The sequence below is a fragment of the Hippoglossus stenolepis genome, chromosome 1 (genome assembly GCF_022539355.2).
Source record: "Hippoglossus stenolepis isolate QCI-W04-F060 chromosome 1, HSTE1.2, whole genome shotgun sequence".
Lineage (NCBI taxonomy): Eukaryota > Metazoa > Chordata > Actinopteri > Pleuronectiformes > Pleuronectidae > Hippoglossus > Hippoglossus stenolepis.
In genome coordinates this window covers 2,997,475-3,023,389 of record NC_061483.1, presented here as the reverse complement: position 1 = coordinate 3,023,389, position 25,915 = coordinate 2,997,475, and the positions used below count along the sequence as shown (strand labels likewise).

The 25,915-nt window shown below is 44.4% G+C and overlaps 1 protein-coding gene across 3 annotated transcripts; it reads left to right on the top strand.

Annotated features, from left to right (window-relative positions):
• The first annotated feature begins 869 nt into the window (after window positions 1-869).
• Window positions 870-24,160, top strand: pacsin3 (protein kinase C and casein kinase substrate in neurons 3). Of its 3 annotated transcripts, none has more exons than XM_035158978.2 (11): window positions 870-1,267; window positions 5,444-5,510; window positions 12,571-12,665; window positions 13,025-13,181; window positions 13,280-13,515; window positions 13,741-13,896; window positions 14,200-14,375; window positions 15,401-15,521; window positions 18,705-18,847; window positions 18,981-19,171; window positions 21,251-21,383. In XM_035158978.2, the coding sequence occupies exons 3-11, from the start codon at window positions 12,612-12,614 to the stop codon at window positions 21,256-21,258; spliced, it is 1,242 nt and encodes a 413-aa protein (XP_035014869.2). In that variant the 5' UTR covers window positions 870-1,267; window positions 5,444-5,510; window positions 12,571-12,611; the 3' UTR covers window positions 21,259-21,383. The 3 variants fall into 3 exon arrangements, with proteins under 3 accessions (XP_035014869.2, XP_035014852.2, XP_035014860.2); XM_035158961.2 differs by having other exon boundaries at window positions 871-1,267; window positions 21,276-24,160; XM_035158969.2 differs by lacking the exon at window positions 5,444-5,510 and having other exon boundaries at window positions 1,190-1,267; window positions 21,276-24,160.
• The last annotated feature ends 1,755 nt before the right edge of the window (window positions 24,161-25,915 follow it).

The following is a 25,915-nucleotide window of genomic DNA, read 5'->3' as shown; positions in this document are numbered from 1 at the left end:
GGTTCTGGTCCAGGCTCTGGTCAGGCCCTGGTCAGGCCCTGGTCCAGGTTCTAGTCCAGGTTCTGGTCGAGGTTCTGGTCCAGGCTCTGGTCACCTCACACCTAGACTACTGCACCTCCCTCCTGGCAGGTCTACCTGCTGCTGCCCTCCGACCTCTGCAGCTCATTCAGAAAGCAGCAGCTCGACTGGTTTTTAACCTAAATTCACTCCCACTACTCCGCTCCTCCGCTCCCTTCACTGGTTACCAGTAGCTGCCCGCATCCGTTTCAAAACACCAGTACGCGCATTCATGCTGTGAACGGATCGGGTCCAGTCTACACCCAGGACGTGGTCAAACGTTACACCCCAGCCCGTTCACTCCGCTCTGCTTCGGCCAATCGGCTTGTTGCTCCCTCACTGCGAGCTAAAAACACACCTCTTCCAGCTATACCGTGAATAAAAGTTTAAACTAAGAATTTAGTAGCACTTAAATGTCACTTACTTATAGCACTTTGTAGTTTGGCTTTCTTGAAGAACTTGTACTTTCTTGATTCTTGTTGTTCTGGGTTTGTTCCTCATGGTTGATCCACTTATTGTGAGTCGCTTTGGATAAAAGCGTCTGCTAAAAGGAAATGTAATGTAATGAATGGAGATTGTGTTGGACAGTGAACGCACCACAGGGAACAGTGAAGGCATCACTGCGGGCAGTGAACGCATCACGGACAGTGAACGCACCACCAGGGACAGAGAAGGGTTAAGCTGTGTAATAGGATGAATGGAGATTGTGGTGGACAGTGAACGCATCATGGACAGTGAACGCACCACGGCGGGCAGTGAACGCATCACGGACAGTGAAGGGTTAAGCTGTGTAATAGGATGAATGGAGATTGTGGTGGACAGTGAACGCATCATTACCACAGACGGCCGCAGAGGAGCAGGAGGGAGAACCCGATCCTCCGCAGAAACAACACGAAAACACTCGTTTCTCCGTTTTATTTCCTCCATCTTTCCTCGGAGGAAACTTCCTGTTCGAACCGGGCGGAGCAGGAAACAGCCGCCGGAGCAGGAGGGCGACTTCTCCTGGTTTCATGGCCGAGGAGGAGCGACGTGCGTCCGCGGAGAGAAGTGGAAACATGTCGCTGCGTGTGGAGGATTAAACGAAGGAGGAATATTTTTTTTATTTGAAAAAGAATCGAAGTTACTCAGCTGAACGTCAGAGGAGGAGGAAGAGGAGGAAGAGGAGGAGGAGAGAAGTTCCCAGTCCGCCCTCCTGCTCGGAGTGAACCAGGTGAGTGACCTCACCTGTTCATCAACGCACGCTGCGGCCACCTGTGCGTAATCCCGCGTTACAGTTACCCTCAGCGTTACAGTCCCCCCGCTGTGCCACGCTTGTGTTGTCATGGAGCCTCTCGTCGTTACTATTTTAAATATCTGCTCGTGTGGCTCAGAGGAAACCTGAGGGGGAAACCTGAGTGACCCCCGTTACAGTTACACACCGCGTTACAGTTACTTCTTCCCACCAGGGACCCGCAGAGTCATTGAGAATCCGACTCTTGAGTTTTAAACCTTAACTCTGTTTTTAAAACTCAAAAACTAAATATTTGTTTGTATGTGTCACTAGGAAATAAAAGTGGATTTCAGTGTTTTACCCTCGTTTATATTATCTAGAGCAGATCCGGATCAAGTCTTATTACATTCAGGTTTACATCAGGAACGTAGATTGATGCAGTTTTAGATCTAGACCTGGTCCAGTTCGGTCTTCACGATGTTCACACCCTCTCTGTTAATCCAGTCCAGATCTAAGTGTAGTTGGGTTTTATCTCGGTCCACTTTCTGAATAAACAAATCTAAACCGTCTTTAAACTCTTGACTCCTGGTTAATCCTCAACTCTCAGTTTGATGGTGTTTTGTCCACATGAGGGAGAAACCTCAATTTATTGTGGTTTTGAATATCGAATAAAGGTGAAACTGTGTTTATACAACTTCTCTGTTAATCTATTCCAGATTTGACAGAAGTCTAAATATAGTGATTGTTCACCGGGGCCTTGTCCCGTGTGGTTGACATGAAGGGAAACACGGAATCTACTGAGTTTGAGCAGAGAATAAAGGTTTTTACGAATCTGAACCCGTGTTTTACTCGATCCTTGTTAATCTGTTCAAGATTTGGCAAATTTAAGCGTAGAGGGTTTTGATCTGGACGTGGGGAGAAGCACTGATCGGACAAAATACCCGTTTTGCACATCCGACACTGTTAAAGCTGTCTTTACACCCTCCTGGTTAATCCAATCCAGATCGGACAAGTCTACGTAAAGTTGGTTTGTGTCCACATGAGGAGAAACCAGTGGAACAGGCCTACATCTGATCTGGGTTTTTCTGGATCTGGTTTCACAAAGAATTCACACAGAATACAGATTTACTGACTCCGACCCGGGGTTCAAACACAAGTTTTAACTCACTCTACACCACTTTAATAACTTTAGTGTTATGTAAAACTTTAAATATTCGTTTTGGTGTCACCTTCATCACTTTAACTCGTGGTGAATGTTTACAATCGAGGCTGCGACGGTTAAACCCGCTAATATCTGCGCTAACATCAACGTGCTGCGTGAAAATCTGCACGTTTTGTAGTGAAATTTACCAGAATGCTCTGAAAATGGACTTGAATATGAGAGAATTGAGTAAAACTTCACAGTCGTTCTGCTCTGTCACTTCAACAATTTAATCTCAAAATTTAAAGCTGCATCGAGTCGTTCTTGGCCAGTAGGGGGCAGAAGACAAACATCGGTCACAAACTCACAGAAGTCCTGAAATAGCATTGACACAGTCTGAGTTCTTGTTTGTACTCGACAGACCTAAATATACGCCGAGACGATCTTCAGAGGTTAGCGAGCGAATCACGGGAAAGTTGGAGGCGTGGCTTTGAAGTATTTGAATATTGTAGCCTGCTCTTAACTCTTCCAGGATTACCAACCGTAGCTTTTATTTGGAAATCACTAATTATATTTGTCAGTTTGGTCTCGTTCCCTGCAGGCATCTGTGGCAAGAGCGACAATTGCTGCCAAAGTTACGAACACCTTTTCCATAACGAGTGTGGAAAATAAACAATCGAATATGAAACGGTAGAAGTTATCACACAAGCTCAAATTTAATGTTTGAAAAAAAATGTTTTTTCCCCCTCAGCTCTAATTTACCGTTTTTTTTGTCACGTTTTTCTTTTTTGTTTTTCACAATTACAGTCACATATTTTCACGACGGTTTGAGCCAGAAAACATTTGCTGCTTTGAAGCCGTCGTTTTTTTTTTTCTCTCGAGCTTGAGAGAAAATGTTATTTGTGAATCTGCCGCATGTTGAAAAAGCTGAATAATCATCCGGGACATGTTGTTTTCTTGCTTCCACTGACTAAATTATTTCTAACAGTCTGTGGTCTGTTGTTTAATAGAAGTCCTCCTTTGGCTGGGGGGGGGTGGAGGGGTGGAGGGAGTCCCTGACAAGCAGCAGTATTGTAGTAGGATCCACTGTGGAGGCGGAACTCCCCGTCCTCCCCGTCCTTCAGGGCTTCGAATCCTGCCGAGCGAGTGGAATTTCATGGAAAGATGAAATATGTCATTGCCGAGCGTTAACTCTCTCTGTGTTTCCGTCCGGTCCACGTTCCTGCTCCTGTTCTCCTGAACACTGACTTCACACCAGATGTCTGAATGTGAAGAGCTGCTTCTGGGACGTGATGATTATTCCTCCACGACGCAAAGAAGGAAACTTTCTGAGCAGAGCCGGTTTTAACCGACTCTGTTTTATTTACTTTATCTTTTGAACACATCTTCAAATAAAACCCAGCTGACTCGGACTGAAGGACACGTTTAACACTATTTCATACTTAATGATATTAAATTATTTAACCTGTTATTTACAATTGGTTAGAAAAGATTGATGCATTTTACAGTTACATTGAAATACAATAACCTGAAAGATGTTGAGAAGGAAGAGATTTGTTAACTTCAAAGATTAATACCTTTTGATTTGAGGTTGAAATCAACTCAGTGAAACGAGTGTATTTAAAATATTTTAAGAAAAAAACAAAACATAAAGAAACTAGAATAAAAAAAGAAATATATAAATTGATATTTAAATTAGCATTAAGAGAAATGGTGCAGGAGAGGCAGTTTCAGTTGTATTTATATTTTCTGGTAGCTATCAATTAATTAATGAATTAAAATGTCCGTCACATACTTCAATTACTTTTTTGTTTTGGTCTCAGCAACCGTCCAGATGTTCAGTGTCCTTCAACTTTAAGGAAAAACATTTAGTCGTCACATTTAAGAAGCTGCCACCATCAAATGTTTAAATCATTATTATTATTATTACCATTAATCAATACAGTAGTTTGTTGTAGACTCCTGCTCTTCAGGAACTTTGTCCGTTTCCTGTGAAACGTTCTCCAAACAAAACAAGTTGTCAAACTGGAATCGAGAGCAAACAGCAGGAGAAGCGGCTTCTGGGTTCACTTCGTCTTTTAGGACCTGCAGCGATCAGCAGGTCGAGTCAAACTGGTCGAGTCCTGCACACTGCTGCGGAGCCGGGGGGGGGGGTGGAGGCGGTCCCGGCCCAACGTGGCCTCAGTGATGTGGTTCTGGTTGGAAATGAGGGAACAGCTGAGAGTGTGGGAACAAGGCTGACTTGTCCCTTTCGGCTCCGCACAGCTCCGCCTCTCTGCTGTAGTTCTGCTGTAGTTCTGCCCTTCGCTGACATGTCCCTGTCACAGTTTGCTGATATGAAAACATTTATCTTTATACTGGTTTCATTTCTTAATTCAAGTTTTGTATACTTGTCTGTTAGTCACAGTTATTTATAATAACATATGTGGTTAAAGTATCAATTAGATTACGATGTTGATGACGACATCTTCAGAATGAAATTGTCTCTTTGTAATATAAAGTTATATCAGCTGACATATTGGTATCTACCCCCAGTAATCCATATGGGTCAGACTCTGGTTCACTGGGATTGATGATTGGTGTGAGTCCACTGATCGGCCTCTGCAGGGGGAGAGACACTTTCTCAGAAATGTGAAATCATGTGTTTGACCAACAAGTGAATTTAGGTAAATTGGTCGTTTGTGGTTTGCTCTTTTTAAAACCTGACACTCTGGTCTCAGCTCATCGTCCACGCAGGTAAATTTAGAGGTGTGAGTGAACCGCTCTGACCCCCCCCACCCCGCGGGTCTCCGGCTGTTTCATTAGCCGCTCGCTAACGGCCCCATGTGTGGCATTTCACCGCCGCTCCCAGAATGTGCCACCTCCAGGCAGCGAGGAGCCTTATAACCTGCAGCTCGGGGCTGCGGGGATCTAACCGCATGTCGCTGGCCGCTCCGCTGTCTAACGAACCTCTCTGTGCTCTTCTCCTTGCTGCTGCTGCTGTGTCTGCTGCTGTGGGATCTTCCTCTCTGCCTCTGTCCCTTCCCGTCTCTCAGGCCCGCGGAGACAAAAGGCTGTCTTCTGCTTGGACGTCTGTCCGTCTCTGTTTTTGTCTCTCATAAGGTAAGTTCTGCTGTTTTTGGTCCGGGGCAACGTGTGCTTTGTGTTTCTGTTGCATGTTGGGTTTGCAGGGTAACTTACGATGTGTGGATTGTGACATCATTCCAATGTAAAATAACCATAAACTGGTAAAAGTCCAAACTATATACAGATATACTATACTACATTTTCCAGTGTCGATATTTTGTCCCACCCTTAAATCAAACTGTTCATAACTTTGCGCATTGTGCTCCTGTCGCCTGATTAAAGCTCAACACACTTTAACAAGCTGAGATTCACACGGTGGTTTTTGTCTTTCCGGTCAAATCTGTAAAACATATCGTGGAACTGAAATAGTGTTTTTCAGGACAAACGTCAGAAGAGAACACAAAAGAGCAGCAGGTTTAAAGACGGGTCCAATTCTCATGAAGTGCGATCAAGTGCCTGAGTTCAAATGATTTAAAGTAATAGAAAGATGTGACTCGTTCACAACAACTGGGACGTCCCACACAGAACCTGCAGAACATTTCAGGAACATGTCTTCACGTTCGAGAAGCACGACTGAAGCGATGATTTCTATAACCTCAAAGTTTCCAATTAACTTCCTGTTGATCTGCTAATCGACCAATCGGCCAATCGTTGCAGCTCTAAAGTCTAAAGTGTGAGCGATGAACTGAACCCGCCGCCCATCGAAACATCTGAAATGCAAAAGAATCTATTTAATTTACTCTTGATTATTGTGCGTTTGCTGTTGTGTGGTTGTGTTGCAGCCTGAGAACACACCGAGTTTAACTCTAGTCTGAAAGCACGTTGCCATGGCGCTGCTGGCTGTGTGTTGGCGTTCTCCTCCCTGCATTTAAATTCTCCCTCGCTCAACATCCATCTTAAGACCCGTGTTCATAAAGTGAGCGTGTCACTTCCAGAGAGACACAGCTGGTTGTCTGCAGCCACACGTTGGCCCAGTAGCTGCAGCTGGAGCACATCAGTATCTCAGAGTTACTGGTTCGATGCTCGGAGGCTGCAGGCGTTGCTTCGTACCGACACACTGAAGCCGGGCTGGAATGCAGGCGGCGCGCGGCAGCTTAAGGACTAATTCTCGTGCAGTTCGCCACATGCCCGACGTACGTGTAAGAGCAGCGAGCTGCTGGGAAACTGTACATTAATCAGATTAATGAGCGTGAGTTTTCCAGTGCAGCTTATGAGGTCTGGACCGGCCTCTCTCTCTCTCTCTCCTCATCCCTCCCTCAGCTGCTCTGTCTCCCCCCCTCCTCCTCCTCCTCACCCTCGCTGGCCTGACCCACTTCTCTCTAAACCAGACTCTCCCTCTGTCTCACCCTTCCTCCCACATTCACCCTCTTCTTCCTCTGTGTTGTCTGTTGATTGTTTTTGTGTTTGCGAGCAGAGACGTCAGGTTGTGTTAGAGATAAAAGAAGGAATTGCAGCGTTAATATTAAATAGATGAATGAATGAAGGCAGATTGATTATTGTTCTACCGGTTATTTTCTTAATCGTTAAATAGTGACGGTTGTTTTTCATAATCTTCTAATCTTTTGTCAAACCAGAGACTCAAATCTCCACATTTCCAACTTATTATGACATAAAACATAAAAGAATTTTCATCAAACTTTGGCTTCAACAAACAAAGTATTTAATTACCTGCTGATAGGTTTTGATAATTGCCTCTTGAGACTTTGTGTCTTGCCTCTTAGATGTGAACTGATCAGTGGATTGATTGATCAACTCTTGAACCGGTTCCTGTTCCTCTAATGCGATAGTGTGATGTTGAGAACTTGATCTGCAGGTTAATCAATAATAACAATAACTCTTAGTTGCTGTTTTAATGCAGAATAGCAGCTGTACTTATAGACCCAGAGTCATGGCAGGAGAACTGCTCAGTCGGCGGAAACCCGACGCCTGCAGCCGTTTTCAATTTATTCAGAAACAGCTGTTGATTCAATAAATCACTAAATGTGAAACTGGGGAGATTTGGAGCCGTGAGGAGGAAAAATACTGATCAGATAAGTTTTTATTATTTTGCAGCTGATCAGTCCTGGAAAAGAACAAACTGCAAACCTGCTGCAAACAAACGGTGAGATAATTGAAGCCTTTTGACGGGAGTTAGATTTATTTATCCTGCTGGTGTCCGTGTTTACGCTTGAGCTTCGACAAACCGGCCTCGGCTGAGTTCTCTGTTGTTGTGGAAACGGCATCAGAAGCCTCTTGTTTGTGTCGTGCTGTCAAAGCTCTTCCTCTCCTCTGTGTTCTCCTGCACTTCCCCTCCTCTCACCTCCTCTCACCTCCTCTCACCGCGCGTCCATCACACACTTCCCCCTCTCACCTCCTCTCATCTTCCATGGCCTCACTGTTCTGTGGCCTGTTCTGGATCGAGCAGCAGCCGTTAGCTTCTCAATACTTTCACGTGGTTCAGGGACTAAATGAAAAGAGATTATGTTTTCACCGCTGTCCGTTTGTTAGTTTGTCAGCAGGACGACACAAAACAGTGGAACTTTGTGAATTTAGTTCGGTGGAAGGATGAGAAGAAAGAACATGTATTGATCTGGATGAAGAAGATCAGACTGAGTGACGTCCTGTGTGTGTGTGTGTGTGTGTGTGTGTGTGTGTGTGTGTGTGTGTGTGTGTGTGTGTGTGTGTGTGTGTGTGTGTGTGTGTGTGTGTGTGTGTGTGTGTGTGTGTGTGTGTGTGTGTGTGTGTGTACAGGGGGGACTGAACCCTAGTTCATAACCAGTGATTGGACCCATGTAAAGTAAACATTGAGAAATACGGGAAAAAGTTTATAACATGTTACTTTTGTTTAAATACATAAACAACTCGCTTACAAACAGATCAACTCAGAAACGTATAAAATAGTTCAAATAAGATGAAGATGTATTGAAACTGAAATAATCTTTCTGATGTCCGTTAATTTGATTAATACTTTCCCTAATGCGCGCATTCACAAACTGTCGGGTTTCCGCGATGTTCATTTTGTACCGTGCTGTAGCACCCTGTCACATGTCTCCTCCCCCCCCGACCTGCGCTCAACAACACCTCAACAACTTATTGGACACGTGCAGGACTTAAAGTTTACTTTGGGTTTGGCTGTAAAGATTATGGGACACGTTTTTAAAAAATATAATCAATAATAAAAACCACAACCTTCTACTGTACGTGTTGTAAAGGCCTCTGCAGTAAAACCATGTTTCCTTCTATTTGTTGTACATGCAGACGGTTTAAAATACATTCCTGAAGGCATTAGCTCAGTGTACAGGGCGTGTGCGTGTGCGTGTGCGTGTGCGTGTGTGGAGTCGCTGATAATCTGGAGAACTTGTTCAGCAGCAGCTCGATGTTATCTCTGGGTTAACAAAGTTGTTTTAGAGCCGAGGTTGTTTCACTCTCAGCACATCAGAGCTGCAGCGTGTCTCAAAAAACAAGTGAAAGATCAGAAAGTCAAATAAAGACGGTCTCTGTCATTTGAGTTACTTCTTGTCTCACTGTGGTTTGTTGAAGTGTTTCTGATAAGTTTGCTTTTAATCAGTTTTTGGATGATATCCACTCCCGGTCGGTCGAGTGCAGCCGGACCTCGATATCGTGGCTCAGTCTCTCTACTGCGCAGACTCCAAATGACAACACATCAATCGGTTTTCAGTTTTGAAGCTTCTCTTATTTCCTTCCCATATTCACATTTTTTGCAAGGTTTCAAAGTTTAGCTCCAATCAAGCAAAACCCCCTTTTCATTTGTTATTATTTGTAGAGTTTCAACGGTTCAAAGCCTTTGTTTCGGTTTCAGAACTTGGCACAATATTTGTTTCACGTGCGTCTTTGTGGGTGAACGTGTTGTGGTGAACCTCGGTTCACTCGCATGCACACCTCCAGCAGGTTCACTGCAGCTACAGAGGGTTGAGCTGCCAAGCCAACATGCTTTCAGTGAGCCACACCCAGATACTCTCACACACACACACACACACACACACACACACACACACACACACACACACACACACACACACACACACAAACACACAAACACTCCCAAACACTCCTTTAGGATATAGGAGCAGTAATTAGCGACCCATGGAGAAGTCAGTTTTCTCATACTCGCTCATGTTCCAGCATGCTGGTGCCAGATGCTTCTGCTTACCACTTACCTGTGACTGACACACACACACACACACACACACACACACACACACACACGCGGCCATCCTTCTGTCTCTACAGCGTGGGGGTAAAACTAGAGCTCAGCTGTCTGACGGGGATTCTCTGCCACGTCTGAGAGAATAGTGATGTTGTGCGGTTGTGTTGTCGAACGTCACCTGCGAAACTCACCCACCCACACACTGACACACCTACACACACATTAAACCTGATCTAAGTGCACGTTCTCCTCCCTCCCGTCGCCGGCTGCTCTGTCATTGCAGAGTTTATTTAGACTCACTCGCTCCCACATTGTTCCCTGCAGAGTTCACCAAGGCTACTGTTGTGCGCTGCCTTTAATTCAGCCTCGGTCTGGTCCCAGTGCATAGATCAGCTGCTGTTATTCTGGGAGACGACTTGTTATTTACAGTGAGAGAGAAGATTGTGAAACACAGGGAGGAGGAAAAACCAGGATCCTCAAACAGTCCTGTCACGTCAAGCCCTGAACCCTCAGCGATGGTTTCAATGTTTGCCTTTTTTATTTCATCGTGTGTGGGACGACTGTCACGTACAAAGTTGTGTCTTTGACTTTTTGTTGGAGACTAAAGCTGTTTTCAGACATGCCTCCAGAGGATCTGCGGAGAATTGGGTCCGGACCTTCTCTGCAGAGAAACTGGAGAAACTCTGGAGGATCTCCGGAGTTCGGTGCATGTCTGAAAGCAGCTTTAACGTGACGTTCGTTCAGGTCCAAGGCGATTTTGTAAAACATCTATGAAGCTGTGTCCCTTTTTTTAAACGGAACAAAACGCATGTTCAGGGCTGAAGTGCATGTTGTTACCTCAGCCAAGGAGGTTGTGTTTTCATTGCTGTTTGTTTGACTGTTTGCAGGATTACGCAGGAACTAGCAAACCGATTTTATTGAAACTTTAAGATAGATGCAAGGTTACGGGCAAAGGAAGAAACCATTCACTTTTGGGGGTGGATTTGAATAAAGGAGGCGGATCAAGGAGTTTTTGTCTGTTTCTTCAACAACACCTGGGCGGAGGTACGTCCTCTTCTGTCCGTTTGTCTGTCGGTTGGTTTGTAAGCAAGATTACACGCGAACAACTGAGCGGATTAAAATGAAAACCTGGTGGAAGGATGTGATGTTCCGACCTCACTCTGGCACATAACGCCCTCCGAGCTGCAGCGGCCTCGCAGCGGGGGGGTGCAGCAGTCACGTACTCCAGTGTCTGACTGTTGCGGCTGATTTCCGGTTGTTGAACGTGTAGTTTGTGTAAATATAAAGGTTGTATTTTGTCAACAGCTAATTCAAATGTTTGTGGTGGCTAATTCCCACTTGCTGAGATCAGAGGTTACCTTGGCGACGGGCATCAATGTGGGGGGGGGGGTGGAGCCTCTGAAGGAGCAGTGAAGGGAGGGGTGCTGTCGTCCCCCAGAGAGACGCCACCTTTATGTTTTGTCGTCATGTCCTAAAATGGCTTGTGTGTGACTTGGTGCAGCCTGGGTGGAGGTACGAGCTTTTCTGAATCTCAGCGAGTTGAGGCGCTGACTCTCCTTCTGACGGGAGCAGGCTGTTGGCCGCTCGGCGTGCAGCAGCCGGACGGTGCAGACGGTGACCTTCACTCGCTCGGGACTGAAGCGTGTTTTCCTCTCGGGTTGTTGTGTCTGACACAGGAAGTTGTTCGGCCTTGAAACAGGGTTTTGTCCAGTGGGAGGATCACACGGAGGAAGTGGATGTACGCAAGTCGGGGTCACGGTGAACTGTCGACGGGTTCATCTGCAGAGTCACGTCATGTTGGTGATGAGCTGCAGTTTTATTCTGTGTGGGTTTGGAGACCGGTTGAGTGAGTTTCATGTTTTATGTGGAGACATTTTATACTTTGCATTAATAACTTCAGCCTCTTGTTGATTATTGTCCGTTTTGATGGACAGATTTCTTTGCACGTAGGATAAGATAAATACTACATGCAATATAAATGCAAGGAAATATAGAATAGAAATAATTTATACAGAGCCATTGAATAAGTAGATCCCTGTTTTCTTTAAATTAGTATGAACATTATCCCACTGACCAACAGGTAAATAAAGATGGACGACGTGTCTCATGAAGCCAAACGATCCCAGAAACAAATGCAGCCATCTTGTGTATTTGGAGTCAGTCGGTGCAGTGGAGCCGCGGTATCGATGTTCCGCCCCAAACACAAACGTGATCAGTCAGGAGTCGGTCTCAGCTGTCAATCATGACGTCTCAGCCCGTTTTTATATCATCAAACAACTAATTAAAACCAAACTGATCAGAAACCCTTGATCCGAATGTTTTGTGCGTCGTCTTCTCTGATGAATGAGACCCATTGTGTGTGTCCGGGGCTCGTTGACACAGATTCCTGCCTCAGTAACGCAGCGGATGCGTCTGACACTGTGTTTGTTTGTCGGACGCACACAGTCCAGTTGTGTGCAGAAGGAGAACCGGGCAGCGACCTGGAGAGAGCAGCTCTGTGGGCAGGAGAGAGACTGTGTAGGTTTGTGCGTCGCTGACGTGGAGCTGCAGTTTGTCTGAAGCCGAAAAACTGTAGAGCTGAGACGATCAGAGGACACGTACAAATACCAGAGAAATCCTAACAACCCTCTGACCCCTTCACGTACAAGGCACTTATTTCTATTTCAGGTTCATTTCTCATAAGCATATTTAGATTGGATTCTTTTTTTGTGTGTGTCTTTCTATTCGATACTGTGGTTTTTAAAAGGGAGACATCATCATCTTACCATGAAAAGTTTGTATTTGTGCCTTTAGCAGGTATTATCTGTTCTGGAGCTTTGGATCAAATCACATTGAATATTATTTTCTGACTGAGAAACTCTCTCTCTCTCTCTCTCTCTCTCTCTCTCTCTCTCTCTCTCTCTCCCCCTCCCTCTCCCCCTCCTCCCTCTCCCTCCCTCTCTCGTCCAGTCGTTTCTGTAGCCGCCATCATTCCGTGCTGCAAGGCCGACATGTCTTCCAACGGAGACCTCAGCGACCTGGGGAGCTCTGACAGCTTCTGGGAGGTAGAGTACACACACACAACAACACACACACAACACATGCTAGATTGATTTAACCAGTTCAGACACATTACGGAAATGAAACCTGAAGTAAATGAATGTGACAGAAGCTCACCGAGCCGCTCTGCAGTCAAATGAGGATCCACGATGATCGGCTGTGTTCAGACGTAATGAGCTGCCAGGACTCGCACGCCAATATCTGGAAAAACTACATACCTGTACCTGCTCCTTCTTCTGTCTGTCCTCGGTCGCTCCCTTCACTTCGTCTCTATTTCCCTGCATCATCTACTTAACGCCACTAAAAGCCTCGCTGCGGTTCAGCCTCGTCTCTTATTTGTGTCTGTGTGTGTGTGTCTCTGCAGCCGGGGAACTACAAGAGGACGGTGAAGAGAATCGACGACGGCCACCGGCTGTGTAACGAGCTGGTCAGCTGCTTCCAGGAGAGAGCGAAGATCGAGAAGAGTTACGCTCTGCAGCTGAGCGACTGGGCCAAGAGGTGGAGGGGCGTCGTGGAGAAAGGTCGGTTGAAGAAAAAGTCATTGAACAGATTGTAATTCAGGTTTTTGAGGCTCACTGAGGTGATGGAATATCGTCCACTTCCCCCCCTACCTCCTCAGGGCCTCAGTATGGCACGCTGGAGAAGGCGTGGCACGCCTTCATGCAGGCGGCCGATCGGCTCAGCGAGCTGCACCTGGACCTGCGGCAGCGGCTGGCGGCCGAGGACAGCGAGAAGGTGCGCGACTGGCAGAAGGACGCCTTCCACAAGCAGATGATGGGAGGCTTCAGGGAAACAAAAGACGCAGACGACGGCTTCCGCAAAGCCCAGAAGCCCTGGGTCCGCAAACTGAAAGAGGTGAGCGCTACCGGGGGCCAGTGTCTGTAACTGGTTCGCTGAAGACAGAGTCCAAAATCTGGGTCAATAAGAAAATGACGATAAAGGAAAATGAGAACAACAATGACGTGTGAGGGGAGTCATTCATCATGTTTGTAATATTTGATCTGACGACATCTAGTCTAACAATAATGTGTGTTGTGTGTGTGTGTGTGTGTGTGTGTGTGTGTGTGTGTGCGTGTTAAGGTGGACTCCAGTAAGAAGAGCTACCATCAGGCCAGGAAGGAGGAGTGGACGGCGTCGACCAGGGAAACACACGCCAAGGCCGACCCGACCAAGTCTCAGGAGGAAGTCCGCAAATACACGACCCGGGTGGAGCGCTGCAACCAGGAGGCCGAGAAAGTACAAACACACACACACACACACACAGAGCTCCTTCAAGTACCACTCTGGGTGTGTCAGTGAGTCCAGGAAAACCTACTTGTTTCTGTGTGTGTCTGTGTGTGTGTGTGTGTAACATGACCAGGCTTGTCTCCTCTATTCTCTGTTCCGCACAAACCCAACAGCAGAAAAAAAACACAAAACGTGGAAAATCCTGGGTCCTCTTCATCTTTGTGATTCTAGTTTGACCAAACACGCCTGTGTGTGACTTCTTTGTGTGTGTGTGTGTGTGTGTGTGCGTGTGCGTGTGCGTGTGCACGCCAGGTGAAGGAGCGCTACCAGAAGGCCCTGGAGGAGCTGAACCGCTGTAACCCTCGATACATGGAGGACATGGAGCAGGTGTTCGACCTCACCCAGGAGGCCGAGCGCAGGAGGCTGCGTTTCTTTAAAGACGTCCTGCTGGACACCCACACTCACCTGGACCTGTCCTCCAGAGAAGGGTACGACACACACACACACACACACACACACACACACACACACACACACACACACACACACACACATACGATTGCTGAGCCGTGACTCAGATCGACGGCATGCAGACGTGTCCTGGTTTGTGAACGTGTGTGTGTACACAGGAGTTAATGGGAAACTCGTGTTGTCCATTAACTCCTGACCTCCTCGTTCTGTTTAAACAAGTCCCTGTTACCACGGTAACCCTGATTGGGAGAAGTCCAAAAAGTCCAAATATTGAACGATTCCACCTTTTTGATTTTAACTCTGTGGAGACGAACCTGACGCGAGACGTTAACGTGGGAATTTAAAAGATGCGATTAAAGCCAAGTTCAGGTTCCTGGTGCAGCCGGAGAAATGAGAGACCACCTGAAGTCCTGCAGAGACTTGTTGTCCTGCAGAGACCTGAAGTCCTGCAGAGACCTGATGTCCTCCGGAGACTTGTTGTCCTGCAGAGACCTGATGTCCTGCAGAGACCTGATGTCCTGCAGAGACCTGATGTCCTCCAGAGACCTGGCGGCCGTGTCCTCCGGAGACTTGTTGTCCTGCAGAGACCTGATGTCCTGCAGAGACCTGATGTCCTGCAGAGACCTGATGTCCAGAGACCTGACGTCCCAGAGCTGACGTCCTCAGAGACCTGATGTCCTCCAGAGACTTGTTGTCCTGTAGAGACCTGTTGTCCTGCAGAGACCTGACGTCCTGTAGAGACCTGAAGTCCCTCAATACGATTCTCTCATTGTCAGGCTTTCATTGAGACGCTGTAAATGTCCGTGCATGTGCATATCGGTCAATTGTTATCAGCAAACCGATAAATTGGTTCGGCTGAAATTATACATACACACTTATCTTATCTTATCTTATAGAAAATAACAATAATAGAAAAGATTACAGGTCAAAAGAACAGATCCGGTCGTTGTTAAATGTCTTAGATCGTAAAGGACGTCTGTCGTTTCCCTTTGACAGAGTTAAAGTCTCCTCGTGATGATTGACAGTCGTCTGTTTCCGACAGGTTCAAAGTTCTGTACCAGGACCTGGGTCAAACCATCCGAGGAGCCAACGACACCGAGGACCTCAGATGGTGGAGGAACACACACGGACCGGGCATGAGCATGAACTGGCCTCAGTTTGAGGTGTGGACACACACACACACACACACACACACACACACACACACACACACACACACACACACACACACACACACACACACACACACACACACACACACACACACACACACACACACACACACACACACACACACACACACACACACACACACACACACACACAGACACACACACACACACACACACACACACACACACACTGTCGTCTCACACATGATGAAATAAAAGCTAATATTGAAATCATCACTGAGAGTTCAGGGCTTGACGTGACAGGACTGTGATGTTCCTGGTTTCTCCTCCTCCCTGTGTTTCACAGACACACAGACACACACACACACACACACACACACACACACACACACACACACACACACACACAGATATGAACAGAACAACTACCTCAGGGCTCATGTTTTCAAGATGTTTGGAGAAAAGAATGAATGGAGTCACAGAAAATCTACAAGTCTGAACTGAAAAGTGTGTGTGTGTGTGTGCGTGTGCGTGTGTGTGTGTCACACATTCCTGACCCCACTCAGAGGTCTGTTACACAACGAGGCTTTCACTGGAAACCTGTTGAATATTCAGTGTGTGTCTCTGAAACACACACAGACACACTCTCTCTACAGTTGTGAGGACATTGAACAGTCCATTGAATTTGTGAGGACCAGACAAAATGTCCTCACAATGATGGTATTTAACCGAAAGTGGCCTCATAACTATAGAAAGACATTCACACACACACACACACATTCATTTAGTTGTGTATGGAGATCTACAGTTTTCAAGCAGCAGTCGAGGTCAGTGAGGACAAACTAATATTAACAGATATGAAAAAACTGACAACCGAGTCTTTATTGGGTTTAAAGCTCGTGTGTGTTTGTTGTACGAGAACATTTACCAAACTGTCAACTCTCTTTTGTTCTATGTTTGTTTTGGTTTATGAATGGAGTTACTCATTAGTGCCACCATGTGGTCAGGAGCAGTGCTGCATGGCCATAGAAAAGTGAGGAATCAGTTCATCAGATTCACGTCTCATTTCCCTGGAGGTTTGTGACTCCTTGTCTGAGGATGATGAAGATGAAGATGTTGAAGATGATACAAGTGTTTGTTCTCAGTTACATTCAGGTATTTTCACGCTCCCTTCACAGTGAGAGAATCATTGTGTTGTGTTGTGTGTGCACTGTTCTAGATCTGGATCCTCAGATTTCACATCATACAAAGGAGTTGACACTTTACACTCAGAAACACTGAAACTGGATCGGACCTGGTCTGATTTCAGATATAAGACAAACTTCAGGTTGAAGGTGCGTTCAGGTGCCTCATGTTCTGAGAACAGTCTTTTACTGAAGATGGTTTTTGGTCGCGTTTGAACGACGCAGCTGAAAATATTTTTTGTCCGATTTTTATGAGTACGGTCTCGTGTTCCGGAATCAAATCAGAAGAAACTGGAGTCTGGGTTTCACAAATGGAAAAAAAGCTTTGAGTGGCTCCGGTTAGTTTTCATCAGAGCAGGATATAAAACTGTTTAAGATGAGTGAACACAAGATAATTCTTCATTTGTCCCACGACAGCGACACTTTCTTTGTTACAGCTGCAAAGCGGATGGTAAAAATAAGAAAGATCAGTAAACCAGAAGAACGCGTCTGTCACCATGTTAAAGGAAGTGGAAACAGAAATCCCGGAGCACGCCCCATTTAAAAGCAATGAATAGAATCGCTCTTTATTTTCATTGTTTACCAACAATGAAAATCTTTTCAGCAGTTAAAAACGTGAATCTTACCCTAAAAAGAAAAGTATTGAATAAGTTAATGTGCTTATTAATGCAGTAAAACAGATTTTCCTTTAATTTTCTAAGTACCACGAGTCTATATATATATATATATGTATATGTTTGTTTTTTTCAGTATAAACAGTGAGAATCTCTGCTGTCAAGTTGAAGTGAACATTATTTAGCTTCATTTTTCTAAATCTGAAACGTAAGAGGAGAGAGAACTGAATCTGCTCCGTCCCCTGAGGAAGCTCCTGGCGTTCCCACTGCGCTGCAGACACACAAACAGAGAACCATTGTACCGGCCTGCACGGGTTTGTTTGTCTATACTGGTGAGGACGTTATTCATTCATGACTCCACAGCTCAGCAAAAAACCTGAAGATAAAAACAGAAAAAGGAGGAGCAGTAAAATGTCCTCACATCTGGAGGAAGTCCTTCATCTTAGTCTTTGATACGTACGTACACTTTGTGCATACGTGGTGTTTCTTCTATACCTGCAGGGACATTGAGTTGACACACACACACACACACACACACACACACACACACACACACACACACACTCCTGCAGCACTGACAGTGTGGAGTTTGTTCTCTGCTCCACTGAGACTGTAAATACCAGTAACTGTATCCACAGCCTCCGACTTCACTCAGCACCATGTTATTATGGCTGAAGTGTGTGTGTGTGTGTGTGTGTGTGTGTGTGTGGGGGGGGTCCGGGTGTGATCTGATCTATTGCTGATCTATTATATGTCCGTGTTTGTTAACCAGACACTGAGACAAAAGAGCACCTCATCTTTATCCGTATCAATCATCTGTTGTTTTTAAATAACTTCATGTCGCTCAGTTAAATCTTCTCATGTCGGAGTTTCAAGGATTTTAATGCGAAAAAATATTTGGGCCAAAATTACAAATGAGATTTTCTTCTAGTGTCTTTTAGATTTTTCAAGCCGCAGCAGTTTTAAATCCGGTTTATTTAACTTCTGAGCATTTGTCACAAGTGATCGTTTCTAGGATAATGCTGCACAGGGGATTTCGCCTGAGTCCGTTATGGAGCCGCATCATTTGACTCAATTTTAATATAAATCAATTAATAATCAATTAATCCATTTTTTTAAAGCAAAAAAACTTTCTTCTTCCAACTTGTTCACTTTGGATTTGTTCTTGACCTATGTTTTTAGATTTTGGAATTTTTTTTTTATTAATTCCTGACATTTTAACAATGAAAACTACACATTAACATATCATGAAAATAACCGTTGGTCAGTTGCTTTGACGACGTTCACTGCTCAGGTACAGACGAGTCGTAAAGTGTAAAGCCTCTGAACTGAACAAGAACACAACATCTATCACTTCAAATCAAAATGTGTGTGTGTGTGTGTGTGCGTGTGTGTGTGTGTGTGTGCGTGTGCAGGAGTGGTCTCCGGAGGCGAGTCGCTCCATCAGCAGGAAGGAGCGAGGAGGACACTCCGAGGAGAACGTGGTCACTCTCACCAACATCGTCTCTTCAGGCAGAGACGACGTCCCACCGAGTCCCATCACACTGGACACCAGCAGGTAGGATGTGTGTGTGTGTGTGTGTGTGCGTTGTTTTGCTTTGTCTACGTTACAAACAGCGTTTCCTGACTTCTTTCTGTGTGGGTCTGATCCTCTGCCTCGTTGTGACGCCTCCTGCTCTCTCCTTTCTCAGGACGAAAGAGTATTCATCCGACTGGTCGGACGAGGAGATTCCCAAGAAGGCGCTGGCGGTGAACGGCGTGGGGGAGGACGAGGACGAGGACGAGGAGGAGGAGGAGGAGGAGGAGCAGGTAGAGGGGGTGCGAGTCCGAGCGCTCTATGATTACATTGGCCAGGAGGCCGATGAGCTCAGCTTTAAAGCAGGTATTAACCCTTACTAATGCTTCTAGATGGGAGGCATCACGGGGGTGGGGGGGGCTGTTGTTTCATCAAATGTGCAAAAAGAAGTCGAGATTCTCAGCCACAGTTACAAGGTGCTTTCAAAAAATGAAAATATACGATTATGGAGTTCTTCTAGTCGAAATATGAGAGAGAACAGGGAGTAGCGTATGAAAACAATAAGATAAAAACAACTTTAAAATAGTGTATCAGCAACAATACGTCTGTAGCATCTCCTGATCTCATCACATCTCTGAGATCACAGAGATCAAAGGCTCCTTCCACGTCTGTTAGTATTATTTTAAATGTTCTTCATATTGTGTCTTTGCCTCGTTTGTTTAAGTTTCAACACGACGTCAACTATTCAGAATGTAAATGAATCAGCTTCTCGGCCACTTTGCACATTTTATGAAATAACAGAAATTACAAGTAAAACAATAATAATAAATATATAATATAATACAGTAAAATAGTTTATATTTCAGAGCCTGAAAGGGTGTTTTGTTTTTGGGTCACCTGTGATGCCTTGTCTACACACACACACACACACACACACACACACACACACACACACACACACACACACACACACACACACACACACACACACACACAACGTCAAACACACACACGTCAAACTCATTGTTTCATGAGTTCTGATGATTACACATCATTAAGAGTCTGCAGTGAGCACCACACCTGTAAAACACACATTACACTGTAAAACACACATTACACTGTTAATCATACACATTACACTGTAAAACTCACACCCAGTCTGCATGTTATTCTCTGGAAGCTTGTGAATTCTGTTTCAATCATTCATCTAAACAGGTTTATTTCTGTGACTTGAGTTGAATCATCTCTGCAGCAGATTCACCGACCACATGAGAATATTATATATATAATATTTTACCTCCGTGCATGACGTGTGCAGCAGTGACAGATGTGAAGCTGCTGGAGCTTCACATCATTTCAGATAAAAGCATCTCCAAGGGAATTTAAAATTCTGAACTGACAAACAGGGAGTCTATGCTTTTATTTTGAAGGGATCATTTTCAGCTTTGTTGTTAAAGTTGGACAAACTGAGCTTCATTAAATCATGAACTCATGTTTGGATGCAGTGTGTTGTTTATTGGCCGACATCATTTTTGATTTTTATGAGCGTGAGACTGTGTGGAGGTCTGAGCTCGACTGAGTGACTTTGTGTTATTTTGTGTATTTATTGACAAAAAGACAAAAACCCCGGCTTGTATACGTTGTGTGTGTGAGGACTCAGTTTTCAGCAGGAGGGAACAGTTGACCTCGTTGACCTCGTTGTTTGGTGGTTAAACCCTGACCAGGTTCAGTGGGTCCTCTGCAGGCCTTCATGGGGGGTGTTAGAAGGACGCAGACCTGATGGGACCTGATGGGACCTGATGGGACCTGATGGGACCACATAGGGAGAGACGTCAGTTTGGAAAAAGCTTAACTCAGCTTAGCCTGAACCAGGATTAACCAGATGGGGAACCAGGGTTAAACTTTGGTGTTGGGCGTCCGTTCACCTTCAATACACATGAGACCAATTAGTGCTGTAGAGCTGTGATGATAATAACAATAATAATCATAATGCTAATACTCTCTATTCCTTTAGCACCTTTCAAACACAGTTACAAGGTGCTGTACAAGTTAGCAACAATTTAAAAGCAATTTGACGTTCACACAGTAATAACATAGATACAGAAATAAAAAGTAAAGCATCATAAAATCATTAAAGTAGATGGTAAGATCGGAATTATTTATTTGGCAGTAATCTTAATAAAACTATTTGAGTAGAAATGCCACAGATTGACTGGTTCTAATTTTCAATGATGATGAACTGAATGTTAATAATGGAAGTTATGGCTGTTGTGGGTTTCCTGTGTTTTAATCACTTGAAACAAGAAAACAATGGAAGAAATTTGATAAAACAATAAATGAGCTCCATCTAAATAAAAGCATCTCGTTCCAGTTCCACCTTTATCAGCACAGATGTATGTATTCCTCGCACCCTTTTCCATGCTTTTATTTTGAAACCCCTGGCAGGAAACTGACTGTCTTCCTGTTCCAGGCGAGGAGCTGCTGAAGCTGGGTGAGGAGGACGAGCAGGGCTGGTGTAAGGGACAGCTGAGCGGCGGCCGGGTCGGCCTCTACCCCGCCAACTACGTCCAGGCCGCCGCGTCCTGATGGCCCGCCCCCTCCCGCCTATCAGCCAATGGTACAACTACACTCAAGATGCCAGGATCAATGGGAAGCTGTTAGTGCTGACACGTAGACACGCCCCCTCTGTGGTTACTGACTGTAAAACACTTACTTTCTGTTATTTGAGCTTTTGAAGATCGGACGGTTTCTCGACGTCGACGACATCGTTTGAAAGAAGAGTTTTGGTCAAAGAGAAATTTCGGGAAACAACGAACCCGACGACGGACTTGAGAGAAACGTGGATTTCATCGATATCTGACGGGTTCTGGTTTCTCGCTGCCATCGTTTATTAATCGGTCAGAAAAAAACATATTTAACAACGTCAAACCAAACACAAAAGAAACGGCTTCAGGAAATCAACTTCTTCACTCTCTTCTTGAATCACAACTCGTTCAAGTCTAAAGACTTTGAGCCTCATTCTTTCCAAAGGGATTCGAACCTGAACACCAGCTTCTCAAAGGCTTAGAATAAGTTACACATTAATTCTGGTTTATTTAATCTGAACGAAAACTGACATATAAAGATTAAACTTGATTTGAAAGCCAGAACCAGGCTAATGGTTTCCAGTGCAGACTGAAAATAAAGATGGACGACGCGTCTCCACTTCCTCCTGCTCTCCAGACGTGAAGCTAAAACAACCAGGATATTAACGCTCGTCACGTGACATCAAGATGCACACAATCGACCAATCACGAGTCAGCCCCAGTTGTCGATCGTGACGTTGGAGCCCCGGAAGGCTCACGGCCAGAATCCGTTTTGAGGATTTCCTTTTTGTTACCTCGCGATAGTTTCCCGTTCCCATCATGCAACATTGTCACTTCCTTACAGGTGCACACGCGTCTGTGTCCCTGCTGTCGTCCTGACAACAGGTTCTGAATGAATCCATCAACATGATCACTGAACTTCACGCTATATATTTCAGTATATAACCACGTCTACTGAGCAGTAGTACTTTTCAATACACTGATCTGTACTGCGGGTTGGAACTGGGGGTGTCGACACCTGACCCAGTAAGTAAGACAAAAGTTCTGAAGTATTATTCAGGTTTGGGTCGTGTCACTTTGTCTGAACTGACTCAAAACATCTGAGTAAAAATGTATTCATCTACTTTGATTTTTTTTTAGTTTGTCCCATCTGCTAACATGGAGGAGGCTTGGTTTACGACCAGCCACCAGGGGGCGATCGAGACATTTTGGCTTTACTTTTGGGGAGCCGCCATGTCGTCCATCTTTATTTACAGTCAATGGTTTAATGCCAACTTTGGTATTTTCCGCGTTAATCGACTCGTCAAGAAAAAGTGAAACAAACTTTTTGCGAAGTTAAAAGCAAACAAACATTTTCCGTAGATTTTCAAATCTGTCTTTAAAGTTTCTTGGACCCAGGATCTACACAGAAGAACTTTCATCGCCTCCTCTTCTTCGTCACTTCTCCCTCGTCTCTTCTTCCTCGTCTCCTCCGCGCGGCCGTGATGTGGCGGCTTGAATCGACAAAGAAAAGACTCAGTGCCTCAGTCGACGAGACTAAGAAATGTGCGGCGCCACCCTGCTGTCCGACCGAGGAATTACAGCCGTCTGCTGGTCACCTCCGGTCTGATCCCAGTAGAAACCAGTAGAAACCAGTTGATCTCCTGTTTCCTGGTCCTTGTGCTGGCAGCACCTGATCCTTTCTCCGTTATAACAGTTTGCTTTGGTTATTTTATAGATTTATTATTCTGGTGTTACACTGAATTCACTTTCTTTCCTCTTTTTTTTTTTGATCACTTCTTATCGTCGTAGCTGTTTGATCTCAAATCAAAGGATTTTTACAGTCGATCTATTGACTTTCTAATTTCTTCTTCCTTTTTAATTTAGCCTCCGGGGGGGGGGGCAGTGGTTTTTGTTGTTTTTTCCGTGCTGGGATCGTGAAGCACAAACTCGGACGTCTGAAACAAGTGAAAGTGTTGTCTGGTTTTGCATGTTTGTGTGTGTGTGGGAGCGCCCCCTGTCCGCTGGTCTGAGTACTGCTAAGTTAACCCGTGTAGACGTCTGAATAACAAGAGATATAATAGAGAATTTAATGCTGCTGCTCCTTTTGATGCTTTTTTTTTTCTTTCCAGAATCTTGTACAGTTTATAAAGTGGGAAGCAACAATAAATAACTTTCTGCACCTGGACGACTTTCACACTGTTTTCATTCAGTAATTATTAATGTGTTAAAACGCTCGAGTCTCTGGACGCGACCTATTTTATGCTCCAGTGGTTCTGAACATAAGATTTCCACTTTGTTAAAGATGGACACCATTTATAAATAGTATAAAAAGCTGACATTAAAGGTTTGCACGCATAAATAAAGGGTTTTAATAAATTTAGGACAGAAATAACCCAGTCACTGTCAACTGGCTTCAGGAAGCTTATGATAAGTTGAGAAAATTGGAAACACAATCTGCATTTTAAATCCTTTTTTTTTTTTTGGGGGACATTTTCACTTTTCACTGCCTCTTGTTTTCTTTGACTTGTTTTTAGTCTTTGTTAGTTTGTGGAACAGAGAGAAACCGAAGATCTCAAGAAAAGAAAAGTCTCTGAGGATGAACCTCATTGTGAATTGTGTTCTGCTAAATATAAAAAGTGATAAACTGGTGCGTTACGCCCACATTTGTTTTCAGTTGAGGTTCGTTTGTTTTCTACCCTGAAGTTATGTTTTCATCCGTGTGTGATTGTATGTCTGAAAACTTCCAAACTGATTTCTGCCGAACTCGGCCATTAAACGTTGGTGCATATGTGGATTTTTTTTCTTTTTCTTTTACATAACACAATTTCCAATAATTTGGGGGGAATAATGCACGTCTTGATTTTTCCTTTTTGTATGCGAGAACAGTTTGTGGCAGATCCGCACACATGAAACTTTTCACAAGGAGGTAGAGATCACGTGGAGTCAGGAAATGGCTTTGACGCATCGTTTATAATTTGAGAAATGTGAACTAACTTATTTTGGGGCAGATTCTACTCAGTGAATGACACAATCATGTTTAGAAGATGATGGCACACACACACACACACACACACACACACACACACACACACACACACACACACACACACACACACACACACACACACACACACACACACACACACACACACACACACACACACACACACACACACACACACACACACACACACACACACACACCTCGTGTTTCTTATTAAATTGACTCATGTTGAGGCAGAAGTATGAAAATCTGGAGAGATTTTATTAAATTGAATCAAATTTGTATCTGTACAGCAAAATCAAATGTCACAATAATGATTCTGTTACATTTTCATATTAACATGGCAAAATTTAAAAATGAAACAAAAACAAAACCTGCACATGATAAAGTTTGCCCACGTGGAGACTTGTGTACAAAACTGATGCCGTTAAACTTCTCTGATCCAACATCGGACGTCGCCACACACACGAAGATCATTTCAGAAAAACTCGAGCTGTCGGTTCGTCGGCTTTCAGGGAGGAAACGTCTCTTCAGTCAAAATCTTGTATTTGCAACTTGAGCAGAAAACCTCTCGCATGCGGTTCCCTCTTCTCCTGAATCCGTTTTTTTTATATCATTCAAACATCGATGTAAAACAAAAAAGCTGCAAAAACCTCGTTTTCAGAAATCTTTTCACCGGTGGATGAGCCGACGCCGGAGAACAAAGGCAACGAGCTGCTCTGCAGAGGTGACGCACAGCAAGTTCAAAGGTGCAAAAAGATTCATATTCATCACTTTGAAATAATGTTTGCCTCTTTCGTTAAACATCAGCTAAACAAAGATGCATCAAATGTAAAATACTGAGCGAGGGATTTAATAGGTTTGATAATTTTCTACTAACAAATGAATTGTTGATATTCAGCTCAGGCGACAGTCTGTGTGTGGAGAGAGAGAAACTAACTTCTGAGTCGTTACAACTTTGGATCCAAAACAGAAAGAGCAGAATTTCACCAGTTTGATCTCGACAGCAGCTGGTGGTGTGGGTGGAGTTTCACTGTGGCCCCCGAACTCTGACTAGCTCAGGCAATTAGCTTAGCACGAACACAGGAAACCGAGGGAACACACTCGGTCAGAGTTTAAACACAGACACATCTGAAGTCGATCGATTAGAATGTTTTATCTGATTTGTTTTAAAACAAGAAAAACGTGAAATGTGAAAATTACAATTTGTGGTTTGAGATTTGTTTGGTTAGAAACAGTTTTAAAACCTTGAGGAGAGGGGACATTAAAAAAAAAAACCTTTCGACTCACGTGTGAAGTTCTGGTTCTCGGTTCTGAGAAAACCAAACAAACGCAACAAATTAAATTCTCATATTAACAAATATATGAAGTAATGTAAATAAATAGCTGCTATTTTTACTCGACACCCAAACTGAAAGAGACACAACAGCTCCTGTGGTTCCTCTGAGTCTCTCTGTTGTCATTTTGGTTTTGTTTGCAGTCGTTGTGCGTCTCTTTGCAGTCGTTGTGCGTCTCTTTGCATTATATTAGGTCTCGTTT